The following is a 13,009-nucleotide window of genomic DNA, read 5'->3' as shown; positions in this document are numbered from 1 at the left end:
CATTTTAACTATAACTTTAGTTTAGAGATTCCTATTAATCTAAGAATCCTTACAAAATACATTTTTGAAAATAGCAGTTATTTTACAATGTAATAATATTTCCACATTATTACTCTATAGTTGTTAAATAAACACCGTCTTAGTGAGTATAAAATTCCTTTTTACCATAATGCTAAAAAAAAACCTACCAGTCTCAATCTTTCGAATAGAGTAATTAGATAAAAAATTTATAATATTATATTACAGCAGAAATTCTGGTATGACCAGGCAAGCAGAAATAAAAACTTTACTGTAGATCCTTGGAGTAGTAATTTATCAGTAGCCTAGTGCAAGATAAAAGACTGGAAAGACTGGAACCTGAAACATTCATTTAGAGAATGATCTTCACAGCAAAGCTGACAAATGACTTACCTGACCAGGTTGAGCATCATGGTCTCAATGCTGGCTTGACCCAGATGTTCAGAGCTTCCTTCCGTATGGTTGTCCAGAAGGTTCTTCATGATGGCGATGGTCTGCTCCACAAACTGTGTGTTGGTCTCATTAATTGGCACCTAAACATATGAGCACAGAGACGTTAGTACCTATGGCATTTGATGCAAGTGACGCCCAGCTAGCTTATAAAGATGTCACATGGCTTCATAAGACTTCGACTGTACATATACACTCTGACAAGCTGTCTCACCGGGCCCTGGGCATCAAAGAATCGGCTGATACTGTTTTTGAGTTTGTTGAACAGCATGGGATAGAGCGCTGGACAGAGCTCCAGCCCCACCAGGTCTTTGACGTTGGTACGAATCTGATGCCCTTTCTCATGATTGCACACCATCAGCGACAGAAGACGGTCCAGAAACCTGCTCAGGGGCGTCTCTGGGTTGCCTTCACACGAGGCCATGGACACCATGGAGCCCTTGCGATCGTTCAGAGTGCCCATGGGAGGACTGTAGGTGGCCAGAACAGACGTGTTCCTCTGCTGCAAACACACGCCACCCAACGCACACAGGAAGCCGGTCATATTGATCCATTCCTGAGGAAAGAGACACAGGATTTATGAAACACAGCATATATTTTGTCATGTCATGTTTTTTAAACAATGGTGAATTAACTTGGTTGTTAATAAGAACATATTTACATTATAATAATTCTCATAGTGTAATTTTATACATACATACAGTAAGTGCACATAAGTTTTGCAGTCTGTTCTCAAAAGAGTACTTGGAGATTTGGCTTTGGTTCACACTGCATATAGTGTCTCCCATTAAATATAACTATAAAAAACTGAATAATAATATTTATAATAGTATTATTGCACTTTATTTAGTTAAAATAATTACTTCTATATACTAATATTATATTTTAAAATAAAACATTTGTATTAAATAAAAATAATTTTTACTTCTTTTTATGAATTTCATTTGTTTTTATGAGTGTACTATATTTTTAAACCTAAAATAAAGGTTGCCAAGTTGCCAAAACATATGTTTGTGTGTGTTTAAATGTAAAGTACTACAAAAATTTACAGTTTGAATTAAACAGAATTTTTAAGTAATTCTCAAATAATACAATAATACTTGATTTAAAAAAAAAAAAAAAAAAAAAAAAAAAACTATTGTCTAAATAGTTCTTGGGACAGATTTTTAAAAAGTACAAAAAAAGAACAGAGTGGTAAATGTTATATTTTAACTCTATAAATTTGTCAAATATGTTTAGAGATATCAGAAAAAAAAAAAAAAAAAATCTTTTTTTTTTTTTTAACAAATTAGCCTAATGTACAGAAATGTCAGTTAATCTGAAGAATCAACCACATGTAGACAAAATCTGTTTTCTATTGTAGGGTGACTGACCTGACTGTCTTCTAGTTTCGTTTTCGGGTGGCTTAAAATTAATTTGGTTGCATGTTCCCATTTGGCATGCGTGTCCTCCCAGGCCTGAAATGACCAAACAGAGCTGTTAAAACCCGTCATACATGTTATCTTTAAACTAGACAACAAAAAGTTTTTATTTTTTGTGTAAAAAAAATCAACAGCACACAAGTACTGAACTGTAAAATCCAACCACGTAGTTTGAAAAGCAAATCAAGTTTTGCATATTCTAAAAGGCTCAGATTTACAACAATTATGTTAGATAATACGATGCACACAACCAGGACAATGCAAATTAGTTCGTCAGCCAACCAGAATGAGTCTACTACTGTCCAATATTAAATATGTAAATGTGTGACCTCTGACCTCAGTGTTTCCTGGGGTAGGGAGCTCAATCCTTCGAAGCAAAGCCATTACTCTCTTCTGTAGAGCCGAACGACCTAGAAGAAAAATCAGAACACTCACAAAAACTGTGCTGCCCTCTAGAGGCACCTGTAACATCACACACTACTCTCAAAAAACTGCATGTCTGAGTCTGTGCATTCAAATTAGTTTCTCAGACGCACCTGCAATCATCATGTTGCTGACAGACGCAAACTCCATGAACGTGTTGTAATTTGGCAGAAGGGACTGCACAGGAATGTCTTCTGCACTACAGCGGATGTCTGCTTCCTCACACAGGTAGCGGAAACAGGACATGGCCACCAGAACTGCCTCCATGTCTGGACTCCACAGGAACATGTAAAGACACACTTCCAGCTTGGTCTGGGCCTGCCGGCAGATGGCAATGTTACTGCCTGCTGTGGCCCGATCCTGCATGAGAAAAACAAATAAAACAAAGATGTATAAGAATATACATTTCTCTATATAACCAATATTGGTTATATATTATTTGTTTCATATATTTAACCCATTTTTTGTGGTCAATTTTGTTATATTCTTAATTTTCTGCTTCACGGGTCACGGGTCACGGGTCAAATACACTGCATTGTGGGATACGGTATAATAAGGTAGTTTGGTTGTACACTTCCTTTTGTGAATAATAATAATAATAATAATAATAAATAATAATAATAATAATAATAGTAGTAGTAGTAGCAGTAATCTTTATAATTTATAAAACTTTTTTTATGTTGAACAGCAGTTTGGTTATATACTTCACACTACCTAATATTAATAATTACTATTATTCTAATAATAACAATACATAGCCATAAAAACTATTCTATTTTCAACATTGAATTTTTATTTATACTCCACACAGTGCAGTTTATTTATATATGCCACACAATTGATGATGATGATGATGATGATAATGATGATGATGATAATGAAGTAAAAAAATATTATTTTTCTGCTGTTGTTATAAAATATATAATAATTATATTTGTATTCCACACTGTGGTTTGGTTATATACTTCACTAATAATAATAATAATATTAATAATAAATATTATTTGTATTTTAAGTGGTTTTTCTACTTTATTTTAGCTCAATAATTTATATGAATTTTTATTTTCAATATTGAATTTTTATTTGTACCCAACAGTGTGCAATTTATTTATATATGCCACACAATTGATAATAACAACAACAATAGACTAATAAAAATAAAGTTATTATTATTTTGTTGTCATTGTTATAAAATAATACGTTTTAAATTTAAAAAATCATATAAATAAAACTATAACTTTTATTTGTACTGCACAAGTGCTTCAGATAGCAGCAAGAAGAGCAAAAAAAACAAAAAACATAATGTTCTTAGAAATACCCATATAATGTAGTCAACTTTTTAGCCATAATGGCCTGTATGCACGTGAGAATGCATACTCACTTTGTTCCTGAGAAGAAATTTGTTTCTGCAGATGAGAATCTCTCGCAACCACTTCAGAATCTCAGTGCTGCTGATCAGCTGATGACCAAACAGCTTCTTACAGATGAAGAACAGCACCTGAGAACTGGACCGACGACACATACACAATCAACAGGGCAGAGTTTTATTTCTATTAGCACCTATGAAATGCGGTCATGTCCACCGCGGAGCTACCTGATGTCCCAGAAAGTTTCCATAGGAGCGTCTGGGTTCCACAGCTCGATGCTTTCAGGCTGATGCAGGACCAGAAGAGCCTAACACAGACACCAAATATGACTGAAAACTTATATACAGACTATCTAAATTTATGCCAGAGGCACCAGATAAACAGCGAGATGCAATGACCTCACCTCCATGGCCTCCTGGGAGATATCTCCCATGTTCGCAAGTGGCACAAGATGCACCATGCCTGTGATGAGATCTGCAGTGCTGCTGTGGACCTCCAGACCCTGTTTACCTGGATTCTGATTCACAAACATACACATCACATTAATAGTACAGCAGAGCATGACTTTATACGGCCAAAGAAAGCTAAGCCTCTTCACTCACATGTAGCATCAATTTGGGATCTGCATGGATGAGTTTCACCAAAGCCAAAAGCAGATACTTGTGACTCCTGGTGTCCAGATCAGTGGTTTTCTCTTTAAACTTCAGACTGCTCATTTTCTCCTTAAACGTCAAACTCTAAAAGAGGAAGACAGAGAAAAAGAAATATAAATAATACAGATATGCATTTAAGTTGCATATTTTACAATGTTACTACATATATTTATTTTAAATTGATGCTTTTTTGGATTTTTGTAGTAATCTAAGAATTTAGAAAAAAAAAAAAAGAAGCATATCCGCTTAGACAAAAATATTAAGCAGCACAACTATTTTTAACATTGATATTAATAAATACAAGTACACATTTTAATTTATTAATTTATGTGCGAGTGTACACTGTGCATAAACATAAATTTCACTCATTAATTTATTCATAAATTTCATTTATATACAGTCCCCCAATCTTTTTTAAATGTATACGGATTATTTACCTATGTTTCTATCTGAGATTTTTTTTTTCCTCTACGCATCACAAAATCTCTGACCGAGCATATTTATTTCTGAGACATGCCACTCTATGAATTAATTATGCAACACAGTGATGGGCTGTTTGGAACATTTATTGTAGCATACTGTATGCTGTTTCACATACTATGACTAAACATAGTAGGCTGCATGCAGTAAACAGTGCGTTATGCAAATACTCTATTCTCAGCATGGACACTAGAGAAGTTTTGCAGGCGTCTCACCGAGGTCATACGGAGGGGGGCGTGGCTGCTGCAGCCCTGCACCACTCTCCCCAGAGTCTCAGCAAACATGAGCCGCAGCTCTCCCGAGTAACAGTACACGGTATCGATCTTCGGCCACCAGTCCAGCGGGGACTAGAACATGACGGAAGACAGACAGAGGACATTTGGACACCCTGGGAGTGAATCAGACATCCTATCGCTCTGAGGTGATCTAAGGACACCAGGAAGCTCTTACATTAGTAATGATTCGGTGGAGAGAATTCACCAGCACAAAGTGAAAGGTAGGAGGTGAGGACGGAGCCAGGCACACCTTACAGAGAAAGAACCAGAGATGTAAGAGTCTAAAAAAAGCTATATAAATACATTTGACCTAACTTGCCCACACACCTTAAATTGCTGATTGTTATGAGGGTTGATTCTGAAACAGGAGACAAAACAGTCGATCATTAGGTCCACGTCTGCACTCTGGCTCCCGGCGCCTCTGGAAAACGGTTTAGCTGGGTTAAACAGCAACCCCTGGAGGCCAAGAGACACCATCAATGAAGAGGACAGCATCAACATGAAACGTTCAGATGCTTTTGAGCCACTGCGAGTCTCCAGGTTTGGGTTTCTTTTAGTGTTTGTTGGGTTTGCTACTGTCGACCATACAAATCAGTCCAAAGAAAAGTCCACGAGGAGTCACGTTTGTCCATACCTTCAGATCCACAACGATGGACTGCACCAGCAGGAAGATGACGGAGTGATCCTCCCAGCTGATGTATGTAGATGCTTTGCACAGTTTGACGCAGGCAATAGCTGCGCTTTCCGTCAGCTGTTTGCTTCCACCGTGACCAGTCAAGGCTTTCCGTAGATTCTCCAAAAACAGTTTCTACAGGAGAAAAAAAGAAACACAATGTGAATACACAGTGTAAACAGTTCAGAGACAGAGATCTATTTCCAGTTTACAGTATGAATATTTTAGTAAACTATTTATAATACAAACTGTGTGAGGAGCACATGATAGGTCTAGGTTTAGTATGTGTGTAAGAAAGGGTGTGTTTTTACAACATTAATGAAGCAGACATATAGAAGAAAGAAAGAACCACTTTAAAAGGAACAGGCTGAAAACAGGCTCATCCAACTCCCCAAGAGTTGAAAAGTTTTACCGTTTTTGAATCCATTCAGCTGATCTCTGGCTCTGGCAGTAGCAGCAAAAGTAAGCTTTTAGCTTAGCTTAGCTTAGCATAGATCATTGAATCTGATTAGACTGTTAGCGTCGCACTCAAAAATAATTTTCTATATTTTTCCTGTATAAAACTTGACTCTCATTCCGGCGTAATAATTAAGGAACATTGCTGCCGTATCAGGGGTGCAGCAGTCGCAATAATATAGCGTCTGAAAATAGCTCTTTGGTCATTTTTGAGTGTGATGCTAATGGTTTAATCAGAATCAATAAGCTTTGCTAAGCTGCAGCTAAAAATGCTACAGCCAGACCCAGAGATCGACTGAGTGGATTCAAACAGTTAAACTGTTTAACAATTGGGGAGTTGGAAAACAAACCTATTTTCAAAAAACGTGGAGTGTTCCTTTAAAACGACAAATGATACACTAAATTATTATCTATCATTAGTTGTTAGAACAATAATGGTCAAGATGTGATTCTGAGAAGTACACTTGCACAAATTTGTGTATGCTTGCCTTGTTGTCTTTCGAGTCATCTGATGTGTCTCTGGACATGTCTTGAGTGATGTCAGGACAGAGGATGAGGAGGATGATCTGCAGTGGCCAAACAGCTGCTTTTCTCTTCGTACTCTCAGCAAAACTATCCACCAGGTCAAAAAGCTTCTCAGCACACTCTGAAACACACACGCAGATCAGATTCACATATCCTCTCCAAAGCAATACTGATACGGTACAGTGAGGTTTTCAGTGGACGCACCAGCCATGTCCGCCTGAGGCCTCTGGTACAACCTGGTGAATTCATCAGCATAATTTTCAACCCAGTTCCAGAACGCCTGCAAAATCAATCAAAAACACACACACACAGCAGATGTTTCCTGCGCTGAGAGAGGACATCACTAGGTGGCAGACAAAATTTCATACAAAACACCAACAAATTAACCATTTTAATCTATAAATGTCCTTGATATACAAAATTAATCACAGTATTATATATAAGAAATTACAGTGCAGTTAGAGGTAGCAATTTGAACTGAAATAATATAATATATTATGCAATTTAAAAAATATATGATATAGTAATAATCTTTATAATGCAATAAAAATGGCAGTAATAATAAATAACACACAAATTATAATAATACAGTTTATATAATAATAATAATAATAATATTCAAATTGTTATTAAAGTAATTTTCTAAATTTCCTCTAAATAATATATTAATTAATAAAATAATTATGACATTGTTACTTTAACTTGTGCATATATATTTATATGAGCAACACAGCTGTAATATTTCACATAATAATAATAATAATAATAATAATAATAATAATTATTATTATTATTATTATTATTATGTGAAATATTACAGCTGTGTTGCTCATATAAATATATATGCTCAAGTTAAAGTAACAATGTCATAATTATTTTTATTATTATTTTTTTTATTATTATTATTATTATTATTATTGTTATTATTATTATTTCACCTACCTTCTCTAAATTGAAGATGACACTCAACTGGGCTGGCTTCTTTAAGGCTTTAAATTTAAATACTGTTTCTGCAAGAAGAAAAGATTTGACACATTAAAAGCAAAATAAAAAGCTACTTTTCCTCCTGCCTCTAATATTTTCTGCAGAACTCCCCACATCAACTTATTTCAGCTCCCAATTTCAAAACTTGAGTTTAAGTCAATCAAACCTTGCAGGAGGCGTTTAAATTTACAGCAGTCCACGTTGATGTGCTGGATGAGCTCGATGTCGTGCACGTCTACGTTATCCTCAGAACAAACGGTCAGCTCCTGCAGCCTGCAGGGAATTAGACAGACAGAAAATCTGAGAAATCAAATCCATTCATTCCTTCCATCTAATCACAGGGGATGTATGTACCTGGTGGAGATGCGACTAAAGACAGCGTTGAAGTTACTGCAGCTCAGAGAGAACAGAACCCCACAGGCTGAGTTCCTCAGCTCGGCCGCGTACTGGTTTCCCTCACGGTACGTGTGGATGAAATGACAGATCTCGGGCAATAACTGCTTTACGAGCATCGTCTCATCCAGACGCATGCTGTCCTTTGGTTGCTGGAGAGAGAAAGAGAGTGTATAGGCCGCCTTTCTAAGAATTATCAACATCTAGATATGCATGTCGTTTCAAAATGAAGTTGAAAAGGCAATAATGGCACAATGGCGACAGCTTAATCGTCGCTCACCCCTGCCAGGCACTTCTCCAGTGTGTCCATGATGATAAGCTGGGACAGGTAAAGGTTCTTCTCTGCAGCATCTCCAAATATCCGCTGTGAGAGAGAGAGAGAGAGTGAGAGAGAGAGAGAGAGCGAGAGAGAGATATGCCATAGAGCTCTAACGCAAAAGAACCATCTTCAACAGTCTAGAACAAAGGCTCACAGTAGCTCTCTCCTAGGGACCAACCAATATATTTAATAGACAATGTCAATAACTACAAAGTAACACATAATGCTGATAAAATGTAGGATCAATAATAAGGGTCAAAGTAGCAAAAAATCTGTATCTGTTGTCTTTTAACAGAAATTACGAAATGTATTCAGCAATAATGCATTAAATTGTTTAAAAGTGACAGCAAACACATTGCTATATTCATGGCAAGATAAGACATCTCAATTCCACAATTCAATTCAAAACAAATACATGACTATTTTTAAAATATATAGTTATAAAAACTATACATGCACTAAAAATATTAAGAAAAAATAAGGACAGTTATTCTTTCAGAATAATGTATGTTTCTTTCAAATAAATATTAATTTTAAAAATTACAATATAACTATTTCTACTGTATTTTTATTCATATAAACGCAGCCTTTTGGAGCATAAGAGACCTACTCAAAAACATTAAATATTCTTTTGAATGGAAGTGCACATATCATATCATATTAAAAATACACATTAAGGCCATTTGTATACGTCTATTGCGTTTGTCCACCAACTCTTGAATAAACACTCACCATGTTGTTGACGTTCTTCAGTATGTTGGTGAGTCCACTGATGACCAGAGAGAATTTGTACCTGGAGATGTTGATCAGACATTCCTTATTGTGTTCCGTGCTGATTTTAGTGTGTGTGTTCTGCACGCCGACTTTCACAGGAAGCTAAAAAACAAGCGTACACTGTTATAAACACAAATACAAGTTCAGAAGATGTTTCAATCCACCTACAATATTTTTTTGTCATTTTGTAGCTTGACAGCCACAGCTGCCATCTATTTTTATTATACGCAAAAGACTAGCTAGCGAAACCTTCCAAAATTCGTCTTTGCATTTCACTATATGAGGTAAGTAAAACATAACGTAAACATTTAGATGGTGAACTTTTTCTCTTTAATGAGAAAACATTTCTTAAAAAAAAAAAAACTGCTGGGCTACAACAAAAGTAAACAGTAGCAAATCTCTGCAAGTCAGAAAATTGCTAAAACCAATCGGCGGCACGGAATCCCATTTTGGGATTATCCAGAGCTTAGGCCAGGCTTAGCGTCGCAAAACACCCCTAATCTCATCTGAACTTCAATCAAACTGCAATGATCCCGACACAGACCACAAACCACCTATGACCAGGTTCCCTTTCCTCCGTACTCCAACTGTTGACCGGACAGCCTCTGAGACTTACAAGTACACCGGTCAGTGTGTATGCGCCACCAAATCTGGTATTTACTACTAAAAGAAATCAGGCTAAAGACTCAACGTGGAAACACTGGTTTACGTTTCCAAAAACATTTGTTGTTGCAGTACCTTCAGCAACCTTTGAGGGGCAGAAACAGAGGCTTGTATTTTTTAGTTAGCTCAAGCAGATGAGGCCTAAAAGGAAATATTCTTCCTGTCTTACCAGTTTAACGTGCTTATAAACATTTCGCCTCACACACAATGAAAATGAAAAACATACAAATACTTATATCCTTAAATACTCACGTTATACTTAAGTATACTTTATACTTAAGTGAGTGAGCATTAGCGTCTGTCATTACTGTCTGTCAATGTTTTTTTGGGTGTCAGGTAAAAGTTTAGTCAAAAATCTTTAACACAGGCAGGTTTAGGCCAATAAAAAATGCAAATAAGATGAAAAGAAAACATGCAAGCTTAACCATTCACACGCTTTCAGGTAAGCAATGGGTTATATTTCTAACTTATAACCTCTTTCATAAATACAACTGCAGTTTTAAACCAGCAGGATCCACACTAAAGAGGGAGAGTCATCATTGCATACTACTCAGCTATACATCACACAACATACCTCACTGAAACCATCTGAAGTAACCTAATAACCCAGTGCAGCTCTAAAGAGATATTAAACTGATGACACAGCTCTTAGACGAGAAAGTGAAGCTGTGCGGATCAATCAAGGGTCAGCTCTGAGGTTGGTTCACTTGTGGGACACAAAATTTGAAGCAAAAGTAAAAATAATAACTCCGATCTCACAAGATGTGAATTAAAAGGGCAGGATACGTTCCTGGAGCAACATTTGGTCGACCAATCGTAGACATCATTTTAACCCTTGATAGTCTCTATATGTTCACAAGACATCCAAGTTTGCTCTTCACAAAAAAAAATGGCTTGACTTACAGCTGAAGCTCATTCACATGTTTACATGACATTTAGTGTGAAAGTGAATGCACTGTGTTAAAGTTTAACATAATACGTTCTAGACTAAATATCAACCGAATGTTGGAGGATACCCTGTGACATAGGCTTGCTAGAAAATAAAATGAATGACTAAATAAATGTAATTATTAATTAAGAAGCAACACATGGTACAGTGTCACAAAGCGGTTAAAATCCCAAGAAACTCTCTCTGTTTCTACACACAAAGAGGCACTTATTGCACATACCCTGATCTCTTTGTGAAGTTTTGTCCAAAACTATAATTAACATATTATTTATTTGTCTTTTTAATGCTTTGGATATACAAAAAGTTTCATCCGAGTTTAATTTTTTTTTACGGTTTCTTCTTTTTTACGTTTTTGTTACGCATATCCCTGCATAAACTTGCATTAGTTTACTGGAAGATTTTACATTAATAAATGTAAAATTAAAAAAAACTAATTTTATTCCCCTTAAGCATGAATTTCATTTGTATTGAGTTACATCTATTATTAAAACATACTTCTAAGACATAAACCTGTACATATTGATGTATTTATTTAATGCAATGAGGAATTTGCACATCTGCGGCAGTTAAAGTGTTAAATAAAATGCAAACAATGTCTTATTTTGACTTGGGGGTCTGGGGTATTTGGTCTGGTAGATGGGACCCCCCCATAGGGGCGACCCTGACACTAACCCTATTCCTAACGCCCTCAAAAAATAAATAAATAAATAAATAAATACAAATGTTATAATAACTGTTTGACAGGCACGTTACAACAGGTCCTAACACTTAAATCAGAAGTCAAGTGATTAGCAGGGCGAATTTACGAGATGAACCCTTAGCCTGAGTTTAGCTTAGTAGGGTCTGTTCGGGTTTAGAGTTGACAAGAACGTAGTTCCAGAACAACTCGAGGATGCTGAGCAACATGTACTACTAACTAGTTGCGTCCCATGCATTTAACGTTGTTGCAGGATATAAACATAACAGCATCAGAATGAGACGCGCAGCGAATGCACGAATGCTCTGCGACAGCTGCGGAACTGCGCATCCGTGCAGACGAGGCGTCCAGAGAGGTTTAGAGGAGCTCTGACCTGCTCGTCGAATCGGGTGATGACGGCCTGGACCCACTCCACGGGCTTCTGCGCCGCCATGGCCGCTCACGCCTGCACCTCCGCCGCCGCCGATGATGATGATGAAGAGGATGATGATGATGTGGAGGAGGAGAGGACGCCTTTTCCGCGGTTTGCGACCCCTGCGCTCCTCGATCCGCGCCGCGCTGAGGGCCGAACGAGGGGCGGCTCGGTATTCGGGCTGGTCGGTGTCAGAAACAGCAGCATGCCGCCATGACAGTGCCGGAAGTTTGAATCCTCTGATCCAGCGAAGCAGCAGCAGCAGCACAGCAGCGGTGCAGATGAGAGACGAAAACACGAGTGCGCATGCGCCGGCAGAGGGCGAGCGAGTGAGAGAGAGAGAGTATGTTTTTACTTTATTTTTTTGCTTTTGCCAATTAACCAAAAACTAATTGCAAATAAACCTCTCGGACGTAAAATGAATATTTAGTAAAAAAAAAAAAAAAAAAAAAAAAAACTTGCTATAAAAATATATACAGCGCCTTGCGAAAGTATTCATACTTCTTAATTTTGTTATATTCACAATTTGTTATATTGCTGCCTTATGTTAAACTGCTTTAAACTATAATTTTTTTTCCCACATCAATCTACACTCAGTCTACACTCTACACTTCATAACTGTACAGCAAAAAATGAGATTCCATTGCATATGTATTTATACCATTATCTGGGACAGTTGAAATATAGCTTGGGAGAATTCATATTGCTTATAGATGTTCCTACACTTAAGGTGAAGTGAACCTGTGGCAAATTCAGTTGATGGTTATGATTTGGAAAGGCACATGCGTCTTAATAAAAGGTCTAACAGCTAATGCATAATGTATATCAGGTCAAAACCAACTGCCTGAAGAGGTTTGCACCAAGCCAGACATCTGTGGAAGAGCTCAGAAAAAAATCTGCTTCACTGAAAGGTCACAGAAGCATGTAGTCTTTGTAAACCTTGATGGAAGAAGTTTGAAACAACCACGACTCATCCTATAGATTTATCCTCCTGGCCAAACCAAGCAACTGATGGAGAAGGGCTTTGGTTAAAGAGGTAACCAAGAACCTGATGGTCCCTCTAATTGAGCCCCTGAT

General features: G+C 37.0%; 1 protein-coding gene across 2 annotated transcripts in view; it reads right to left on the bottom strand.

Annotated features, from left to right (window-relative positions):
* Positions 1-12,236, bottom strand: part of nf1b (neurofibromin 1b) — a 45,307-nt gene extending 33,071 nt beyond the window's left edge. For both annotated transcript variants that reach the window (XM_043229298.1, XM_043229299.1), the window contains exons 1-21: positions 11,894-12,236; positions 9,170-9,313; positions 8,399-8,482; positions 8,080-8,270; positions 7,892-7,998; positions 7,684-7,751; positions 6,946-7,021; positions 6,705-6,862; positions 5,722-5,895; positions 5,415-5,543; positions 5,263-5,337; positions 5,028-5,159; positions 4,282-4,416; positions 4,083-4,196; positions 3,907-3,986; positions 3,694-3,817; positions 2,426-2,672; positions 2,226-2,299; positions 1,842-1,925; positions 683-1,024; positions 412-551 (exon numbers count right to left, since the gene is read on the bottom strand). In XM_043229298.1, coding sequence (XP_043085233.1) covers positions 412-551; positions 683-1,024; positions 1,842-1,925; positions 2,226-2,299; positions 2,426-2,672; positions 3,694-3,817; positions 3,907-3,986; positions 4,083-4,196; positions 4,282-4,416; positions 5,028-5,159; positions 5,263-5,337; positions 5,415-5,543; positions 5,722-5,895; positions 6,705-6,862; positions 6,946-7,021; positions 7,684-7,751; positions 7,892-7,998; positions 8,080-8,270; positions 8,399-8,482; positions 9,170-9,313; positions 11,894-11,953 — 2,738 coding nt within the window. In that variant the 5' untranslated portion in view covers positions 11,954-12,236. The remainder of the gene's footprint in view (positions 1-411; positions 552-682; positions 1,025-1,841; positions 1,926-2,225; positions 2,300-2,425; positions 2,673-3,693; positions 3,818-3,906; positions 3,987-4,082; positions 4,197-4,281; positions 4,417-5,027; positions 5,160-5,262; positions 5,338-5,414; positions 5,544-5,721; positions 5,896-6,704; positions 6,863-6,945; positions 7,022-7,683; positions 7,752-7,891; positions 7,999-8,079; positions 8,271-8,398; positions 8,483-9,169; positions 9,314-11,893) is intronic.
* Between the last annotated feature and the right edge of the window lie 773 nt (positions 12,237-13,009).

The sequence above is a fragment of the Puntigrus tetrazona genome, unplaced genomic scaffold (assembly GCF_018831695.1).
Source record: "Puntigrus tetrazona isolate hp1 unplaced genomic scaffold, ASM1883169v1 S000000002, whole genome shotgun sequence".
Classification (NCBI taxonomy): Eukaryota; Metazoa; Chordata; class Actinopteri; order Cypriniformes; family Cyprinidae; genus Puntigrus; species Puntigrus tetrazona.
Note: the sequence above shows the minus strand (reverse complement) of the source record. Positions and strands in the feature narration are given on the sequence as shown.